Source organism: Phaethon lepturus, unplaced genomic scaffold, assembly GCF_000687285.1.
Source record: "Phaethon lepturus isolate BGI_N335 unplaced genomic scaffold, ASM68728v1 scaffold2225, whole genome shotgun sequence".
Taxonomy (NCBI): Eukaryota; Metazoa; Chordata; class Aves; order Phaethontiformes; family Phaethontidae; genus Phaethon; species Phaethon lepturus.
In genome coordinates, this window is record NW_010540992.1 from 68925 (window position 1) to 90800 (window position 21876).

At 37.3% G+C, this 21876-nt stretch overlaps 1 protein-coding gene across 1 annotated transcript in view; it reads right to left on the reverse strand.

The window, feature by feature from the left end:
• Positions 1–2829: 2829 nt before the first annotated feature.
• LOC104621163 (cyclin-dependent kinase 14-like) overlaps positions 2830–21876 on the reverse strand; it is a 75887-nt gene continuing 56840 nt past the window's right edge. Inside the window, exons 6-7 of the mRNA XM_010287578.1 lie at positions 7003–7142; positions 2830–2945 (exon numbers count right to left, since the gene is read on the reverse strand). Coding sequence (XP_010285880.1) covers positions 2830–2945; positions 7003–7142 — 256 coding nt within the window. The remainder of the gene's footprint in view (positions 2946–7002; positions 7143–21876) is intronic.

Below are 21876 nucleotides of genomic sequence, written 5' to 3' on the forward strand. Positions count from 1 at the left end.
AAAGAGGTAGAGAAAATCGGGAGTAAAGTTAAGCCTGGGAAGAAGGGATGGGTTGGGGGAAGGCGTTTGTAAGATTTGGTTTTAGTTCTCATTACCCTACTCTGATTTGATTGGTAATAAATTAAACTTATTTCCCCAAGTCGAGTCTGTTTTGCCTGTGTCGATAATTGGTGAGTGATCTCTCATGTCCTTATCTCAACCCATGAGCCTCTCATAATATTTTCTCTTCACTGTCCAGTTGAGGAGAAGGAGTGATAGAGCAGTTTTGGTGGGCACCTGGTGTCCAGTCACGGTCAATCCACCACACTTGTTGACATTTTAACAGCTTGTACTGTTTGCCTCCGTACCTCTAACTCTACTTGTCTTTGCTTAATTGTTAACTTCATGGCCCTGGAGAGCTACTGTCATCCTTCTTTTTGTTTTTCATGCACCTTTTTGCTTCACTGAGCCTTGTTAATAGAGACTTTAATTGAATGTCTCATAATAAATACCCCTTACCTAATGCTACTATCCTGCTTACTGCAACTCTAGTCTTCTGCTAGAATAACTGATTCAGCTCCTAACTCATCAATTTTACTGATTGAACATCTTACTTGCTCGTTACCGCTCTACAGCTTAAAATCACACCCACCTGCTATTCAGATTAAGCCTTCACCAGACCTCCTTTTCACATTATCAAAACTGCAGTCTTTTTCCTCAACTCCTTTCACTCTCCGCACTGACTCTTATTTCTTCTTGCTTGGTAGTATCATCCCTTTAAAGGTTTCCACACATCCTAACAACTCCTCACCCAGGTCCAGGTTCCACGTCCACATTTCTTCTGTCTCCCCTGCTATTCTAATTTAATCTCATTAATCCCCAGCTCTCTACATTGTTACAAGTCTTACTTCTGCTTGGTACTAATACTCTTCCAGTATTATCTCCTGCTCCCCTCCCCTGCCCCCGATCTTGTATCACGAGTCAAATTCTACAACCAGAAACTGGTATTTTATTGCACTGTAAGCACGTAACACAACAAAGTCCCAAACCACGATGGAAAACTGTAATCAATAATGTATACATGTCACAACTTAACATTTGTTAAGTGGCTCCAGATCTTACGCAATGAAAGGTGCTATCCTGTATTAAAGCTGGGGTTGAGCAGCCGTCAGAGTACAGCAATATATGCCAAAGGTACACACAGCTCTCTCTTTCTGCTTCCATATAAAATTTTTAAAAGTCATCTGCATCTACTTAAATAGATATTCAGTAAGAATGATCAAATGGTTCTCTTTTGTGCTATTTTACATGCTCATTTGCAAATACAAACTTTCTATTGCATATTGTATGAATGAAAAATTAGATTTGTTCGGAAGCGACAGAAATGAGATTCTGTATATAAGAAATGAGATTCTGTACGTAAGCTTCCACACAAAAGGTCTTTAGCACAGATGGGCACATTCTAAATTTACTTTAGATGGATGATATGTCACGTTAGAACAGACAAGGTTGAAGAGATGTCTGCAGGGACAGAGCCCCAGGAAAAAGTAGGGATTAGCTTGTCAATAAAGACGTAAACAGACTGCTGCGAGGCAGCCGCATTTCTGACATTAAAAAATCTTAAATGGTTTCCTGGTGAAGAGCTTGTGCAAAAATTATGGCCGGCTGTCGAGACCAAAATCTATTCATTTCAATTTTTCAGTAGTTGCTGCCTGTCAAACAAACAGCCTCCATAACATTGCAGGGTTAAAAAAATTTGCACATAAACATGTAACAGTAAAATCGAATATAATTCACTAGAGTAAGTTATATCTGATATTGTAAAAAGTAGACAGCTAAAAATAGACTTCATGACTATCAACTACATTTATATGAGACTACACCTTTGAATAGGTACACGAGTAGCATGTGCATTTATCTCAGCTCCTAGAACTTCCGTAACAAGCTGTTATAATGGACTCAACATGCGAAAGCAACTGTGACTTTAAAAAAAAGGCAGGCCTGGGTTTTTGAATGAAATGAATCTTCACTTTGAGTATTTTGTGAAACACTGTATGAAACTATTTAGAGAAGCACAATAAGCAAAGCAGCTAAATAAGGGAATACTGCTAATCTGGAAGAGTCTGTCAAGTGGTAAATCCCCCTGAACAAACACTGCGGTGATGCGTATGGGCAGAAGAGAGTTAATGCCATGATATAAAAATCACCATTCCCTTACCGTAATTTGGTAAGTAGCCTCTCTACTCACCTGCCCTTCCCAGGTCCTGTTCTACTCTTAGAATACCTGAAATCTTATTACACACTATTTCACGGTTAAAAAGATGGGGTATTGAATGAAAGACATCCAAGAACAAAACCAGTTCTAATAGATCCCTATTAGATGTGACCTAGAGCAAATTCATTAACATGACAGCACTTGTTTCCATCAAGAACATCCTTCTGCTATCAAGGTTACTAAACCTACTAAATGAATCGTTTCTTGTCCTTGCCCCAAAGTGTAACAACAGAACTGGGAAGAGGTATTTTATCTCTCCATATCTTACCGAGGGAAAAAAAACAATCAGTCCAATTTGAAGGTAACCTAGTGCCTAAATTGCTGGCACCAACTTCTGCAATATTTCCAACCTGTCAGTGACACTGATCCTGCCCACAAGTCCAGGAACTTACACTCCTCATATCGAGCATCTATACTGCAAAAACAGATTATCTGCCTGCACATGAGCAATTTAAGAAATGTACAGTTGAATTTTATCTTTTGTTTATCTAAAGAGAACTAAAGAGTATTTTCAAAGGTATACCTTCCAATAATCATGTCTTACCTGCATTATCAGTTGTGAACATAGGTATCCTTCAATGTTTGCTGTTTGATACACCTTTGCCATAACTATTGTTTTTTCCAAAGACTTTCATGCTTTCTCCAGTCTCTGGCTGTAATCTTACATTCGGTACAGTAAAAATAGAAGACACTGCAAAAAAGAATGTCAGTTCAGAAACTTTGATTTTTCCCGCAAACGTAGTAATTTAAAAATAATTAGTTAATATATATGGCAAACACAACAATGAGTAAATATACACAGCTTTTACATATACAGCCTATTTATCCAAGTAAGCACTGTAAAAATTCTGAATGGTAAGAAGCTGCATGCATGATGATGGAAGCTGTAGGCTGCAGCCATTCTTAGCTGCGTGCATCTTCTAGAAAAACCTGGTTGTGTGTGTTTACTTGTCTGTACATCGCTATATGATTCATGTTTTCCATTTTAAAATTTCCGCTCTGGGAGCGATTATAAGTAAATAAGACTGTGAAAAAATGCAGCAAGGTTTTTCAATAATTTGACATCATGTATTACATCTTCAGAACCTTGCTGCCAGTATAACTGACCTATTTCGTTTGACTTCATTTTATTAGCTGTTAAAGACAACTAGGCTTGGTAAAAATATCCCAACAACTCAAAAAGCTTTTACATAAAGCAAACCGTTTCTGCATGAGCTGGAAAAGCCTGTAACACCAGGCAAATAATTATTAGTAGACATGATGATATCAATCACAGGGATCAAACTGCAAATGGTTAAGGACTCACAAATTGATGATATGAAACTAAAACTCAGTTTTACTTAGGATGACTCAAACTGGTGGGGAAAATCACTGACTTTTAGTACCTTCTGAAAACAAATGTCCATATAAAAATATCCTTGGAGAGCTGCCACTGCATGATTGCATGAGGAAATGTCAACAGACTGTTTAAAGAACTGATCAGGGCCATAACAGTTCTCTTTGGTCTTGCACTAACTAGAATACCTGTTAAGTTTTTGGAGCTACTCTTTCATCTTTATGTCTTTAAAAAATTTGGCTATTGTTTTATGCACAAGAGCTTCCCACTGTATTTTTGACATCTCAGCTTGAGTTGATATTCTACTATCCTTCGTAACATACATTACAAATGGCATATATTCTATGCAAATAAATAAATATGAGCTCTCAAACATGAAAGCAGAAAAAGGAGAGAACTGATCTTTCCTTTCAATAACAAGTACACATAGTTAGTAAAAGAGGCTAATCTATGGATTACTGCTCAGGTGCGAGATGAATGAAAGCTGTGTTGCTTCATAAATTGTACTGTATTTCCAGATAAGATGCTTTTAGCAGAACTGCACAGCTATTACCTTTTTCATGTACTGTTTTTAAAAACTGAAAGAGGCTAGAAGTTAGACAGAGCTTATCTGGAAAGTGAACTTCCAATCCAAATGAAATGATGCCTTGACTTGAAACCAAACCAAATAAAAAAATAAAAATTTTGCTTTTCACTTAAACACATTTTGCACACATTTTAAAAATAAAACACAAGATCAAATTTTTATCCTGTAAAATATTACATAGAAAATAAATACATAGTACTGAAGTCAAAGTGAGAAGAGAAAGTGAAACACTTCTTCTTTACTTTTTCAATGTAGGCAGAGTCATCACAATTTTGTGAAATACCGTGATTCCAAAGAAACAATATTCTCTGATGGAAAATCATTTGACTGTTCCCCCCCCTCCCCCCTTTTCTTTCTCCTTTCCTCTGAGTCTTTCCTTTTTTTTTTAGGGCTAAATCCCCAACTTTGCAATTCAGCGCTAGGACAAAATTGGACAAAATATATTCCATGATGAAGACTATTCACTACAGAGATTTGCAAAATGGCAGTGGTGTCTTGATCAGGAGGCAGTAGATTTCATGTGTACACACACTTCTGTTGTGCATAAAGACTCAATGTGTTTATACGTACATTTTAATAACTATCAATAGCAAGTGTTTCCCAACCTAAAATATTAAGCCAGAGAACTAGAATCACAAAAACTGGTAATTTCACTACACGGTAAACATTCTCCCAAACTCTCCAAAGTATATGACTTCTTTGTTTTGTAAATATGTTTACAAGTATATCCAAGTCATACTAAATAGAAATGATTGTAGTATTTGATATCCGGATTGTCCTTTCTTGCATCTGGATTTATGCTTCATAATGATTATCTACTAGACACAGCAATAGCCTTTCTGTAACTCAAAATTTTACTGGAGGCATTTAGAAGAACCTTGCTTTAAAATATAATGATTTTTCATCTTTATTCTCCCCCCTTCAAAAGGTTTCACTGCTCCTGATGTTTAACGTTATGCAAAGACGTGTTTCTGCCAATGAATATCGCCTTATGGTTATGCTTCTGCAAATAACCTGCTGTGAGCTGATAAAAGGATTAATGCAGCCAAAATTCTTAATCTGTGAAATTACAAATTAAATTCTCATATTAAAAATACCACCCTGAGGTATTTTTTGTGGTTTTAATTCCCCTCTGGTGTTCTGCATACATTGTGCTTGTTAATGACTAGGACAAGACTGTCTCTGTTGGCAGCCTGCTGCAGAGTGATAATGTGTAGGCATTTACTTCACTGATAGAACTGGATTTAACCACTGACTGATAAACTAAGTGGCAAGTGGGTAATAAGTCCATATTAACAGAAAAGTGCTACTGTAGAATTCAGAATTCAAAATCCTTGCTAGACTAAATCACACAGTCAGAAGGATTGAGATGTCACCACTGCAGAGTGATTTTTGTTTTCCATTTAGTGGAAAAAGGATAAATGAACGGGCACATTAGTCCTGAAGAAATGAATCTCTCTGCATCAGTTTCACCAAAGGCAAACTTTCAACATCTGCCTTAATTTACACTGCATCCTTTGAATCTTCAGCTTACAAAGTAGCGCAGTCAGCAAACTGAGTGGTGGGTTAGCACGGCAGAGGAGGAAATGGGAAATCTTTTTGCAGAGCAAGGACACAGTCTATTGACAGAGCCGGTGATGGACAAAAGTTAATGGTATTAGTTTGATTTTAATGTTCATATTCTACAAGTGGAAGAGTGCTCTTCAGAGCAGTTGGGAGTAGGGTACTTGGACAGCCATGCGACAGAACCAGCTCAAAATGCGACTACTACAGCTGTCAAGGATGGAAAAGAGAAACTTTTGGGAGGCAAAAGTTTTCATACTAACAGTGATGTAAACAGCATCTATTGCGGATGAATATTCAGAAAGGGAGCTCAATTTTTACACATAAACTTTTTAATCAGCCGTAGTTATACACACACGTGCCATTGTTGCATCTCTGAACTTTTTGCCTCAGAGTACTGGATTTAGATCTTTCGCTAATGGATGGATGTTTGAAAGCAGAAAATAACAGACTGTTCTAATGCAAACATGCTTCTCTCCACCACACTTAATTAAAGCAAAATGCCGACTGTTATGCCCCTGTGAAACTTATTTTTAATAACAGAACCTTCTCTGAATCAAAAATATCATGCATGATAATATTTTTCCCCAGAATAAATAGTGGTACGTTTTTAACACTGGAAAAAGTTATGGACACGTACGATATAAATGATTTACAACTATTAAAGAGATAATTGACAGTATTTTTGTTTAATAAAAGAAATAAAAATATGTATGTAAATACTGAAAGCATTCTTGGTTAATAATATCATCTGCCATGCTCTTTTTACACAGTCTGATTCAGCAAATTAACTGATTGTCTACTTTGTATTTCTCAGCCTTCCGAATGCCAAGTCCTTTCTTAAAGGTTACTGTTATTGCAGATAGAGATTCTGTGAATCAAACACGGCTGGATTTTTATCCTGTATGCTGCAGCTAGTTAAGAAGTAGTGTATGTTATAAAGTGAAAACCACTAAATATGTAAATTGCATTTTTCCTTTTGCTTTATGACAATTCAGATAATTCTCTTGGCTGCACACATAATCAAATACAAAGATAGCTGGCTGCAGACTGCAGAGCAGAGATAGCAAAAAGAAAAAAGAACCCATTTTTTCCTGTGTCAAGCTAACTATGTAATTTCAAGCCACACATCTGCACTCATATATTTTGTGTATGGCTGTGTATGTCCATGAAGCTGTCTGCATGTGAGGCTTTGCATACACACATGCATCTGTATGAACTAGAGTCTTTGTTTTTAATCGATTCGGAGGTGGTTATACTCACTATCAGTTAACTCCCATAGCCGTGGGGGCAGATCACTGAAATACTCATGGCTCAGGGCTGCCTGTGCTGACAATCTGTTCTTTGGAAAACACTGGAGTAGTTTGGAGGCTAGATCTTCCGCGTGATTCACACAGCTCAGCCTGAAACACAAACAAGAAGGTTTTTCTGAAAATCAGTCTCATTATTTTGTTTACTAACTCCATCTGCAGTCAGCACAGTTGAAACACCAAGTCTTGCTAGCCAGGATAAAGACAAAGTGTCTTTGGGAGCACCACCAGGAAACATAGTCCTCAGGTTAGGGAGTCAATGAATTATTTCTGGATTGATAGCTCAAAATTCATACAATTTTTACAAATTTAGAGCATATAATATACCATATCACATATGCCCTGTCTAGTCTGCTAAAGGATCATGAGCGACAGCATCTTGAAAGCAAGTGTTTTGATTCTCCCATTTATATTTTATTGAGCATATGGAGAAAAAATTTACAGCACTGGAAACAAACGGTTATCACTATCTAAACGCATGAAATCCAAGCTTAAAGTAACAGCAGTATTCATACAACTTTGTGAAGTATCACATTTTAAAATTCAATGACGCTTAACATGCAACTTATGCATCATGTTTCAAGAAGACATCTGTCTTTTGGGAAGTACTGACTTCTTATTTTTTCATATATTCACACAGCAGGGGGCTGACTTCATTAGGTGTTAATGCAATGCAAACATCAAATTGTAAGTGAATTACCTTTTCTAAGCTACTCAGGGAAGTCTGATAAAACTTATTGTTTTACTGGGAACTATATGGTTGGGAATATTACAAGAAAATATAAACTAAAAATAATAGATTTGAAAGGACAAGAGTAAAATTGTAATCAGCAAGATGTGGCTTGGGTCTAGTAACCTACAGCTGCCTCCTGCATTTCCAAAGCCACCAAACTCATTGTAGTATGCAGTTGGAAAAGAGGTGCTGAATCTTGTCGACATCATGTTGCTATTACTAGTAGGTAATATTGTAAATTGAACCATGCCTTTGTCAGGTAAAAATGACAAAGTGTATAAAAGGTCTCCTATTTTTCAATGCCCTAGTTTCCCAAAACAGATAAGAGTAGACTGCAGTCCAAAATACCACAGTACTTGAAAAAGATGGCGTTATCCTCTAAAATCAATAATACTACAGCATATTTCATGCAAATGTTCATTTTTGTTCAGCTCAAGCTGACTTTCTGGAAAGCCATTCAAGGAAGATGGATTAAACAGAGTTACTCTTTTATTTTCACATATTATTGGGCTGACATGGCATAATTTATTAGCATCAGTGTATACACAGGTGAAGATTATCTCTGCAGCAAAGAACTGAAAACATTAAAATGAGAAAAAAATGTTATTACAGTGAAAACTCTAAGTAAGTCACAAATTTCATAGACATAACTTCTTGTCCATGCCCATACTACAATCAGTGTGAAAAAAAAATAGATTTGAAAGTCAAAAACATCTCTGTTAAATTATGTGCTGGCGTATGTATGATATGCTGATATTTGTAATGATTCAAAAAATATGCCACTGGCTGTCTTTTTAATTTCTAGCAACTGTATGCTTGATAGGAATATTTGAATACTGTGCCTATCTGATCTCTTCTTGAGAACAGGCAGGATATTTGTCCAGAAATTACCCAAGGATGAATTGCCCAGAAGTGCTGATCACTTCAGGACATTATTTCTCATCAGTCATGATTTCACAGAATTCCCAGGATTATAATTTGGAATTGTTATTCTAGGTTAAACAGATGCTAAACTTTAGTATTTCTAATGGGCATAAATTTTCTGTTTTCATTTTCAGTTCATGACAAAATAAAGGCATCTTGAATGAAATAGTCTTTGCCTATAAATTAGATTCTACAACAGGATTAATTCCAGATTCCCTAAACTACCAGATTATAAACATTGTTTCACTCAACCTTTTTGAAAATTACAGGAATTTTCGTTACAGAACACAGCAAAAAACCAGGAGACAAAGATATTCTTAACAAAGAAAAGAAAAGGAGGGGTAAATTTTCAGGGAGAATTGGTATCAATTCTTCTACACATCCAAAATTCCCATGGACCGGTGATTATACTGAGTCTGAGAGGCCTATCTTGTGTCCTAATCCCACCTGCACCAATTATTTGTTCAGAAGTCCTGGCAAATCTTTTCACCAATGTATTTTTTTCCCCATAGTGGTAGCTGCAGCCTCTTTAGAAGCCATAGTAAACTTGCTCTTGAAAGAAAGCTACCATTAAGTCAGAAAAATGAGGTCACTTAAATAAGTAATCAAATATTACCCTCCAATATAACAGTTGTACCATTCCTTAGCTTATCCATAGGTACAGTGAAGATGCTAATTAAGTAAGGCAAAGCAAAAGAAAAGAACATTCAAACATTAATGAATTCTGAATTGCTGGTGAAATTATGGATGATGACGCCCTAGTTCCTTGGTGCTCTTGAACAGAGTAGTGCCAGCGTTTTGACTGTATTAAAGGTCACCAATGTACCTGGCATACTGCTAAGATTTTTTTTTTTAGCAAGAAAATCAGATTAGCTAATATAAATTGAAATTATTTTGAGCAGGAACAGTTTAGGAAGCCAAAGTCACCTTCCCAGTTTAGAAACAAAAAAGATACCAGTTAACTGAGATCAATCAAGAAGTCAAAGATAAGTATCAAATAATTAGCAGATTATACATTAATATAATATAAACCCAACAAAAATATCTAGGGCTGCAACATAATCACATCAACTAATGAAATAACTGTGAATAAATCATTCAGAATTAGAACCAGGTTTACAATTAATAAATAGAAAAAAAATTAATTCATTGCACAGTCGGCAAAAAAAGTTCAATCTGCTATAATTATTACATTTACCTGCCCTGATAATACGCCGAGTAGTGCTGGGGCGGGTAGAGGGTGTTAGTTGTTTCTACAGTGCTTTGAAGATTCCAGTTGCTACATTATTAGTATCATGTTCCCAAACATTTACAGATTTTAAACTCAGAAGAGACCATAATGACAAAGTCTCACCCTCTGCGTAATACAGGCCGAAGAAGATCATCTAAGTAGCTTGTAGATCAGATCATCACTTCTAGCTACGCTCAGCCGTATCTTTAAAGCTATACATCAAAGTTCTAGCTTTGTTTACAGAGCTTTGCACAGCAATGAAAAAATTCTTCTCCAAAACCCATGTCTTCTGCGAAGGTCACTTCTGGAGATCAGTGGATGCTGCAAAAGGCATAAGCGTGTGGGCTCCTAAGGTTGTCAGTCTTAAAATTGATGCCTTTAGTGGAATGCATGACTAATTTGTCTGCTTTGTTTAAGAACAAGCCATTCTTCCACTTACGAAAAATGCACTGTATGATCATGTATTTAACTTACATCTACCACATTAGAATTGTTTGGAGAAACCCATTTAGTGCATAACCTCAGCAGTCTGGAACATTGGTACATTTGGTTTTGTTTCTTTCCTCTTTTTTTTTTTTTTTTTGCCAAGAGTGTCTTTAAAATTCCCTCCTTAAAACATTAAGAATTTGTCTGATGTAAGTTTGAAACATGATTCCTCAATAGGGACAAAGGCTGAATTTTCTGATAGGGCTCAGTAGTTAAGTATTTAATACAGAAAAGTTTACAAAAAGAACTAAAGAAAAAAAAAGATTTGATTTTTAAATACACCTTCTTCAGTATGTGACAGGATGGAATTTCATACAATATGGCTTTGTGTCTAAAACATAATAGCATGTTTTGTCTCACAGCAGTTGGGCCATATAGGAACTTGGCATGCATGATATGGCAAGTCTCAATATTCACGCTTCACTTACTGTCACACTAATCACTGAGGAATAGTTACTAGCCGTGACAGCATACATACTTTCAGAAAATGTGGTATATAGCAGAACACCGAGAAAGCTTGGGCAATGAGTATTAAATAATATGTAGATATTGTTTTGAGAAACATTGGGAATATTTTTACAGACCTACTCCGATGACATTTGTGAAACACATTGATTTTCAACTTAATCCCAAATGCTACATACGGCCTTAGCTCAAGAAAAATAAAACATCATATGAACCTACCTTACTTTAAACATATATGAACCTGACTAGACTTGAGCAGTTGTAAATCTCATTGGATTACAAGAATTTGATTTAATTTCAGAAAACAGGCTTAAATGTCTTTCTACTGCAGAGGAAGGTCAGTATTTGGTCAAGCAGAACATGACTAAGATCACTGAAGTTTGGTTTAAGCTCTTGAGAGAAAAAAAAGTTTTGGGCATGTGCAGTGAACTTCTGAACTTGGGGTGATTTGCTTTTAAATGCAGTGAAGAAGGCAGCTCAAATTCACATTAATAATTAAGATAAATGGGCATTAAAACAAATGGAGATAATATGCTGTCTATATACTCTTAACAGCATGAGGTAAATACTTCTCAAAGCAAAAATCATCTACTGTGCATATTTTCCATGCAAAGATACGATTCTCACAGCATATCATTAATTCATTTCTTGCCTGGCATTTACAGCATGGCCTAGAGGAGCAAGGCACCTAACTCCCTTTGGAAATCTCAGCTCTGCTTCTTTATCCTGAATAACCCCTTGCAACCTGATGTGCTGAAAGACAAAACCACAGCTAACCTGAACAATCACACCATTTAGCAGAGTTTGAAGTTTAACGGCAAGAAGAGAAGAAACAAAACATTTCACATCCTGGTGCAAATCAGACAGGCCACATGGTAACCTTCACAGCTCGTTTGGCAGAGGACACCATGGTCCCATCAACAACAAGGTCCCTATAGAGTCCCTGCAGTATCTCACCTACCATTGCACCATCATGAGGGCCATATTCTCCATTTTCACCCAAGTCTGCTTGAGGCCAGCAGTCTTTCTCCCTTGTCCCAGGCTTTAGGTCCCTCCTGGGTTCTGACACAAAACTGTGCCAACACTGTATATTACAGTTCATGATTTTTTTGCAAATCCATTACCTTCTGGCCAGCTGATACAGACAAGCCCTCATGCACCTTGACAGTCTGCACTTCTGAACACGCATGCAACCCTACTAGCAGCAGCTAGGCTGCACACAAATCGAAGCAGGGCCTACCTTAAGCAACATTTCCTTTTTACTAAATATCAACAGCCTTTTCTGTTGTTACAGCCATGCCGAGAACACCCACTGTCTTCAAAGACCTGACGTGCCAGCTCCAGCATGCAGGAGCTGCTTCCCTAACACGCCTGGTGTGCCTCCACGGAGCTGTTGTAGAGATTATTTAGCCATCATGAAACCACCGCAAGAAGTGAACGCAAGTTTTGATGCGATGCTTTTGGCTTTTGATACAGATGAAGGCATAAAGGGGCACCTCAAGACGAGAATCTAACAGAGCAAAATGTTACCATTTTTCTCAGTGTTTTACAGAGGGTACTGAGGACTAAAATTGATGAACAAAGAGAGACAAAAGCTTTTGAAGGCTCACTGAAGCAGGATTTTACTTGTTCCTGATCAATCACAAAATACAGAATTTGCTCTACAGCACAGTGTAGCTGTACTTCAAGCCAAACTACACAGTAAACTTTATTTAAGGTACAAAACAGGCACAGGGACCGTATTTCAGTGTTGGGGTTGTCCCCCGCACCTGCATGGGGCTACCAACAGTGGTCCCCATTTTGTGTTGGGTTGTGCACTTTCTTTAAGAGTGGCATGTCTCCAAACACCTGACGTCACTCTTGTTCTTCTCAGACTGTGGTGCTGGCAGCAGTTTCGATTCAGAAACACTGAGCTCTCTACACACGAAGGGCAGGAAAGTATGGTCTCCAGGCTTCATAGGCCACCAATTCAATTGTACTCTTCCAGCTCTGTGCCTCACTAGAAGCAAGATTGCCGCATTAGTGCAATATCCCACTCAGGCTTCTGAGATGAGCTAGGCTAGTGCAAATCCCGCACTAACATGCCTGTACTGCTCCTAGCATCTGTCCTTGCTTTGTGCTCCTGCACCACACTGCCCTCCACATTCTTCAGACCCTCACAATTTCCATAAGGGAGTATGAGACGATCTCTTTGGAAATTTAGAAATTAGTTTTATCCCTTTAAATTACTACCATATCACAGCATCAACAGTCTTATCTGTTGAAGTACTGAAAAGGTGATCAAAATGTTTATTGTTAAAATAAAAGCCATAACAACCGATGGTAAGTACTTACTGATACAGAACGGAGATAAAAGTATCAGCGTTTGATTCTTTGGTATTGCCGTTAACATAGATGTAAAAGGTCAGAGCCCCATTTGTAAAGCTGTGGAGGTAAGTTCATTCAGTGCATTCCAGGAAGGTAATAATAACCCTGACCTGTCTGAACTAATTCTCACTTGACAGTTGCACAGATGCCATTAGCTGGAAAGCAGCCAAGATGAATAGCATTTCATGAAAAAAAAGTGAATGTAAGAAATGAAGGTTCTAACAATACAGGCAACTAGGGGTTTTTTTCTATTTTAATTAATGTAGATTTATCTCTAGGTATATAATTTTTATACACTTGGTAAATTTTTAAAAGAATGTACTGACCCAATAGCTAAAACCGTAATTATAGCTGCAGCTCCTGAACTTCTCAGAATGGAGAATTAAGAAGCTTACTTAAACTACTCATGAGTCACGTGAGGCTTCAGAGACTCTGTTTGGTCACACCTAAGCTAGACAATGAAGCTATCCAACCTCTCATGGCAATTCACATTTGATAATGGCCATTTAGCTCAGTCATGACTAGATCATAGAATCATATGTATGTGTCATCACTGACTGTAACTCAAGACAAAAACTTAGACATGAGTCTTTCTCTTAACACCCTTACAGAACACAACACCTTAAAAATTGGATTGGGTTGATTTGAGCTTTAAATGCTAAGCTTAAAGAGAATCAGTCAATTTACAACAGACTTAACAGTATCCTGGGTTTTGTCCGTCTATAGCCTGATGTGCACTTGGGCTAGCTCTTGCTCTGATGCCTCAGAATAAATACGCTGGACTATGAAAGCTTCCGAAGAAAGCCAGTGCCAACTATTGAGAGCTTATGGCATTAAGATAGCCAATACCGTTCACTGACAAAACTGAGGATATTTCCTCCACTTGTTCGACAGCTTTTTGATACAGAATAAGGTTTATATTTCATACTAGGTATCTTTTTGCCAGGGTAATATATGCTGGTGCATCAAATGAAGCAAGAACCATGGAATCTGCATGGCAGATATTAAAAAGAAGAAAAATAAGCATATTTAAACAGCAAATATACAACATATGTCTAATGTTAACATACTCCAAGCTACTAAGAATGGGGCTGTCTGTGATATGATCACATAAATTCCTTAATTCACGGGAATTCTGAGATTGTGATATTCCAGACGACTGGTGGGTACAGTGTTCTGCTACTGTTTAAAACCACAATTAATTCTTTACGCTAAAAGAAGAATATCTGAAGTATTTAGCCTTATTTCACTCAGTTTTCAGCAGTGTCTCTCAGATACAGGTATTTCCAGAAAAAGTATTTCCTAAGAAATTGTAACCAGAACATTACCATTACCTCAAGATTTTGCCCTAGAAAGAATTTAGCAATTACTTCTTTTTGATTTTACGTGCCACCACCAATCAGCTATTTTAATTCTTTTAGCATCCCAACTATCCTAGTATTAAAGATATTAATGATGGAAGACGTAGTGTGTTACTTACACCACAACAGGCTATTAACTGAATATGCTAGATTTACAGTTCACTAGAAGACCTTCGCTTGCTGTAAGTGTAATTAATGAAGAACAACAACATGGTGGCAACATGTAAGCAGAAGCTTTTTATTATTTTGAAATTCGTTAAAGGGCATGAATCTTCTGATCAAGGAGGGTGTTTTTTAAAGGCCTTCTTTGTGCACCTCAGCAAGTTGAACAGAATATCCTTGGAAAATAAATAGAGCTAAAAATAATTACTAACACCCCAATCATTTTATGAGCTATTATTTCACCAGAAAATGGAGAAAATATATCTTTAATCCTGAACAAAAACTCTTCAAGGTTTATGTTCTCTATAAACCTTTCACTGAGAACTGAAAATATAAGTTAGTAATGCAATAAATGCCCTAACAAATATATCAGATTTTTCACTTAATGCTTTTTACAGGCTTAAACCAAACTGAGTGAAAGAAAATCACCTTTTACAGTCGGACTCTTAAAGGAAGAATGCCTTCCTGTTATGCTTTTTAAAAGAAGGCATGGTGAATTTATATCAACTTCACTGAATCTTGGGGCATGATAAAAGGAAGAAAATACAGCAGTGCAGTTAACATTCCATAGCATTCTTTCTTCACATATTTATTTCCTCACTGGCTGGACATAAGCCAAAGAACAGGAGGGAATAATGCCCCCCCTGCAAAACACAGAAATAGCTGAAATCAACCTTTGGCACACAATGCAGACAAAGCTTTCTGCTTCTCCTCCTCCCACCCTCCACAAACTGGACTGTTTCTCTCCAAAGAAATCCAAGAAAAAAATACTCCAAAGAAAAAACAACCAAAATCTGAATTTCAAATTTGTCAGTGAGTGCAGCCACTAGGGCAGTAAACAAAGTTTCTCTGATTTTCCCTTATTAAATGACTACAGAAAGAAAAAACCAGCTGTCTTTTTGGACCTATTGCCTTTTTCAAACAAACAAAAAAAGACAGAACTAAGTTCTAGTAAATAAACATTATCACTGCCTTATAAATCTCTGTCCTCTTGCCTGATATTTTATTGTCTTGGGTTTGAAAAGTCTTAATTTCATTCTAATGTAAATAAGAACTGGTCTGTTTGCTCAGTACTTCAACGAGAATTCGCTGCAAGGTTGCAGCATGTAGGCAATGCCTCGAGAAGGGTAACCTTGCTTTAGTCAGCAAAGCCAAAGACCATTTATCACTGTTAACCTACAAATCTGTCTTGTCGGGGCCTCAGATCCATCAACCACTTGGAAGCAGCTACTTGTCCTGTCCTCCCACAGCTCCCTAAAACATGGGATGGGTCTGATATTTTCTATTATTGTATAACTCTCAGCTAATAAAATATATTTTTACGGATATAGAAAAAACAGGAGTACTTTGTATTTATTTATACAGCTCATTAAAGGTAGATAGACGTGTGGAGGCAGAGAGAATGCCCCAAGCCTAGAAAGCTCAGGAAGACAGACCCCAAGCATATGCATGTATTTCACCTTATGTATATGAGTCGCCTGGCTGAACCCAATGAGACTAAGCAATTACATGCAAGTAGGCATCCTGGTCTTTTTGCAACTAGACTCCTAAGCTAAGACATGACAGGGGAATGATGCAGAACTAGTAAACATTGAGAGGAGAAGAGCAAGATTGTTATAATTAGAGCATATGGGCAATATATTCAAAGCTATCCACTCAAAAATACTGTATTATGTATTATTATGCCTATATATTTAGACAGTCATATCATACAGAACTAGCTGCAGCTCCCTGACCCTCAGGTACTTGGTCCAGGTAACATTAGAAGAGACCAGGAGATGGGCAACCACATCCACACCAGCATCGTCATTCAGAAGGTGCCATTCCTTCTCCAGATTGACTCTCCTGATTTAGCACACCAGTCCTCTTTACATGAACGGAGATACCTTCTAAAGGGGACATTCGCTACTCTTCCAGTAGGGAGAAGCTGGCAGACTGAAAATCCAGGGCCTGATACCAACAGCAGTAATACTTGTAAAGAGAGAAACATGCTTGTGCCAATCTGTCAAAAGAAGTCTGAATTTGACTTTGAACTTGAACAGGAGAAAAAAAAAAAAAAGAGGGTAAATATCCAAGGGTTTCTTAGGCACAGAGACCACTGTAGGAGAAAACAGTGATATCATCTCTCTCTAGTATGCAATTGGGGAAAAAAGTAACATGATTTTGCATTGATCTTTTAAAAAAAGTGAAACTACATATCCACACATACCTGTATTGAAGTGTCTTTTTAAAAAGTTTCTTGGATTTAACACAACAGTTTAAGTCTTCTTATCTATAAACAGGTTTGAGATGAATGATCAAACCACAAATTCCATATATTGTAGCTGTCAGCTACTGAAATATGTGGATTTTAAATGCTTGTACTCACATATGTGTGAGGATGCAGTGCTATCTGACACTCAGAAATCGGCTTGCAGTAAGGAAGGACTCGATCCTGAACTATTTTTGCAAATCCTAACCTGTCAAAGTAGCTTGAAAGAGAAACAGCTAAGCAGGGAGTAACTGCTATTTAGACATAAATCAGCATAGGCAATTTAAGAACTAAAATAAAAATTGTTATCTGTAATAGTGACCATTAAAGGCCAGATTTCCCAAAGAGCCAGCTATCATTAAAAATTGACTGCCAGCAGAGCTCAGGCCACTTCTAATGACCCAAAATAAGCAGGTAGATTTTCAAAAGATTTTGCACACATGGAATTGTGGAATCCATGGAGCTCTGTGACACGTCTGGCCATGTGCACTGCCACTGAATTGGGACAGGCAGGTAAATAAACACCTGGGACCCATTTTTGGGTCATTTAGGATATTAAGCTTCTGTGAAAGCAGGCATTCGAGGCAGACAAGGACTAGTCCTAGGGGCTTCCAAACTGAGAACAAGAAGCCGGGAGAAAGGAGCCGCACCATCTGGGTACAAGCCCATTTAAGTCCCAGAAAGGAAGACAGCAGTTATGAGTCTGCCTGAATTATTTAGGGGACAGAGAAGGTGTAAATATGAGTAAGGGATCACTGACATAGTAATAGGGAACAGGAGCAAATACACAGTTTTTGAAGGAAGAGAGGAAGAGACATAATTATGGAGGATTTTGAAAAGGATAAGGAGCTCAAAAATGATGGAGTGAAACAGTCAGTGTTGGGAGGGGAGCTAAATGATCCACAAAAAATAAACGGAATTTACTGGTTGCTTTTTATATGATCTGAAGAAGCGTGTTGGTCAGGGGAGGACATGACAAGTATATTATGATAATCAAGATCTGACTGACAGAGTTGGTTGAGGAAAGAAAAAAAGTACCTTGGAACAGCTGGAAATAAAAAAAAAATCAATAAATAAAATGTATATAGCATTCTGGATGCACGAGATATGAAAGGAAAGATAAAAAACACTGCTAAGGCCTCAGGCCTAGGTGACAAAGGATGCTAGCATTACAGTGAGAGAAGGAACTTCACTGGGAATATGCTCAAGTGTGCACAGGGAAGGGAATAATAAGAATCTCTCTGTTGAAACCTATATTGCCAAATTTAGCAGGGCTAGGGAGAGAGCCTGACCACTCAACTACTGAGTGCCCACATTGCCCTCTGGATTATTTGGGCTCATGCTGACTAGTATTCTCCAAAACCACTCCTAGACATAGTTCAGGGAACAACCCATGCCAGGGACCGTTCCCAAAAGGTGGCATGTACCAGCCTCCTACAAGCAGGGCGTGCAATATATTACCTTCAGTCTTATGCTAGAAAATAAAGTTCTCATGGTCTGCAGCATTGGTCTTACGTTATTCTGGAAATTTTGGATTAAAAAACTAATACTAAACACCCCAAAAACAATAAATGCACCTGCAGCTGCTTGGGGACCATACAAAGCCCGCAGGAGGTGCGTGCCCAAGTGTTACTTAGTACCGCTGTAGCCAAGGTCTGCCACATGGCCTCAGGGCCAGAAGACAGTCCTTGGCTCTGCTTTGGTTAGCAGCGTAGACACAGGCTGTATCTGACCGAAAAATGATACTCACCAAACACTATCTGTCAACATCTCAGGAAAGATTCATGCCCTTATGGTTGCAGAATAAAGCTTGACTCAAGGGTGCTTTCAGGATCAAATATGAAAGAAATAAAAGAAATGTACAGCTATTCTACAGAAGTCATAATGCCGAAGGAAGGCAAATAATCATCTGGAGCGTGGTTTTTTATGTCAGGTTGGTGAAATTAGTTTGAGGCACATTAACAGTACCCAGTAGTAAAGAGATTGCTATAGAATCTAACCAAAGGCGGCAACGCAAAAATGATTGTCCATTCTTAACTTTCAGTGGTATCAGAGAGAAAAGCATGAATTGCATTTATTTTTACAAGATTCCCTTGGATTTTGTAAGTTTGGGTCCAAACAATAGTAACATTTTAAAACTATTCTGGATTCCTAAACAATAGGAACAAAAAAAAGGCAAACAATACATTTATGAGAATGTGACAGAAGTAAAAATTTTATTTTTTCTGTTTAATTTCTTTGCAGTAAGATTCTGAGTTTATAAATCCAACACAAAAAATTAGAGCTTTTATTCATTTGTATTTCCAGCCTCCTACTGCAGCAGTGATCATAAAACAAACACAGCTGGCATCTTTATTATGTTATTGACTGAAGGATTTAGCTGGACAAACATCACAAAGATGGTGGCTGCTTTCATTGAATTTATGATCAAATATGCTCCAGCATAAGAGCAACTCTGTAAGATCAATTATTATGAGATGTGAATAATTTAAGAGAAAGTTGACTATTTGTAAATCAAATCTTACGGATACAAATTCAGCTGAGGTAGCAGACTGTGGATATACACTGTATTATACATCACTATGTAAAAGGATGTGGTTTTTTTTGTGAACCACATTTAGTGATAAATACCATCATTTACATTTTGGTATCCAGTGAGCTGCTAATTCAGACAACCAAGATTTCAAAATTTTATTTTAAACTTCAATTAAATTAATCTTAATCAGAGAAGAACTGAACTATTTTAGTGATGTCTTTTAAAATTACAGCATATATTTCCCATAAAGGCTTGGTTAAAAACAATACACAAACCACCATCACCATCATTTTATATTTTTTTTCCATAGATTCTCACCGCAATCTGTTGTGCAGCATAATACCAGGAGAGTTATAATAATTTTAACGCAGAATGTGTGCCTTAGGATACGGGATTGACTCAACGCCTGAAAGAAAAAGGTCAGTTCCCTTTGGAACCACTTGCCTCTTTGCCCTCCAGCAATGGCAGGTGCACCAGCACTATGCTGGGCTCGTTATTCACAGTGTATGGCTGAAGATACATAATCTAACCTCTCCATTTTAATGCATCAGCAAGGATTATTGTCTCCTATCCTCCCATTTTGACACCTGGGTCAAGCAGGCACTGAACATATATACATGATGCCCGCAACTAGCACCCTTCACAAATTCTCAAGCAATAGCTTCTCACTTTCTAAGCTAGGTTATTGAAAGAAATCACTAAATTTAATTATGAAAACTGTTTTGCTAGCAAGTAACTTCAAGTTTTGAAACAAATCACTGTTTACACTAGTCTCCTACAATGCCATGTGTTTCTATATCACTGATTCAAAAAACCCTGCATGAAAAAGCGAAAGTTCTTGTTTCTTTGTCCTGGCACCACAGAAACACAGGAAAGGAAGCAATTAAGATTTTCTTGACAAAACTGCAGTGAGTTTTAGGAGGCAGTCACAGGACATTCTCATGAATGGCAATATCTGAATACCTATGAATACCATCCTACTGCAAAAAAGGCAGTGGTCAATATCACCCTGAAAAACCCACATCAAATCATCCTAAAATTCAGTAAAATAAGTATTTGCTTAAGGTGAAGATACTTTGTGATGTTTGCACTATTACGGCGGAAACCTTAACTACTGTCTGTACATCTTTGGCTGCCAACAGAGCCAAATGGCGCAGGTTTTGAGATTGGCTTAAACTATCTGCAGAAATGACAAAACCCAGTAGCATTATTCATATTACAACACTGGCTGCCTGTCTGCACCATCTCCCAAAATTATATACGTTTCTGAGACGCTAACATGAAAAACAAAGTATCTGTTGAGTTAAAGAAAAATTATCTGTGATACATGACAAAAAGCAGTGGAAAATATCAAGCTGCTTAAGCCAATGGCAGTTATTTAGCACTAAGCACTTTTGAATGCCAGCCCAATTCTTAAGGTGCCTATTGTTTTGGCTCTCCTGTTGGAAAACTCTTGCCTTTAATGGCCACATGAGAACAATGAGAGATCCAGCAATAAGGTCTACTTCACTTACATTACTGCCTTCACAGTATGTCTTCAATTCCTCAAATATTTTTAAAACACATCTCAGAGGCTCAATTTTGTCAGCAACATCATTATCTGAAGAAGAAATATTTCAGCACAGAAGCAAACAGTACAGAACCCCAGCAAGAGGGCCGAATTAGGAATGTGAAGATATAATGATGCCTGGTGCCTATGATCAGAAAGTATTAGACTTCAAACCAAGAAATGAACACAGACACTATGGCAACATATGAGTAACAGACTACCAAAACCATAATTCTGAGAAATTAATAAAATGTTGGCATGTAGAAATGCATAAGGAAAAAGAACAACTGGAAACATCTGAAAAGAGTTGATCAGTAAGTACTCAAAAACATTAATGAAGAACATACTTCAAAAAAAAAAAAATCCTACCTGGAAACACCAAATAAACATGTCTGTCTGATATACGTCTCAATATCTTAAGGAATTCTTGAGGAATTGTAAGAACAGAGAACAAAAGTAAGGCACCTTTTAAAAGTTTTTTCAGGAAATCTACACATGAAGAGTTAGTTCTCTTTCCTCATTTCTCTTTACAGACTTATTACTGTCGATAAGTTACAACATCAGCTAATTTTGCTCTGCATTCTGAAGTATTTTACTAGACTTAAAAAAATATATATACACGCTTGCTTTCTGGTTTTCAAGTAAGGAGAAGAATCTTGGCAAATATTTTGCTGGACATTGACACACAATATAGAGGAAAAATAGAGACAATATGGAAGCAAAATTAGTTTTCGGGAAAAACTAAAACAAAATGGCAATCAA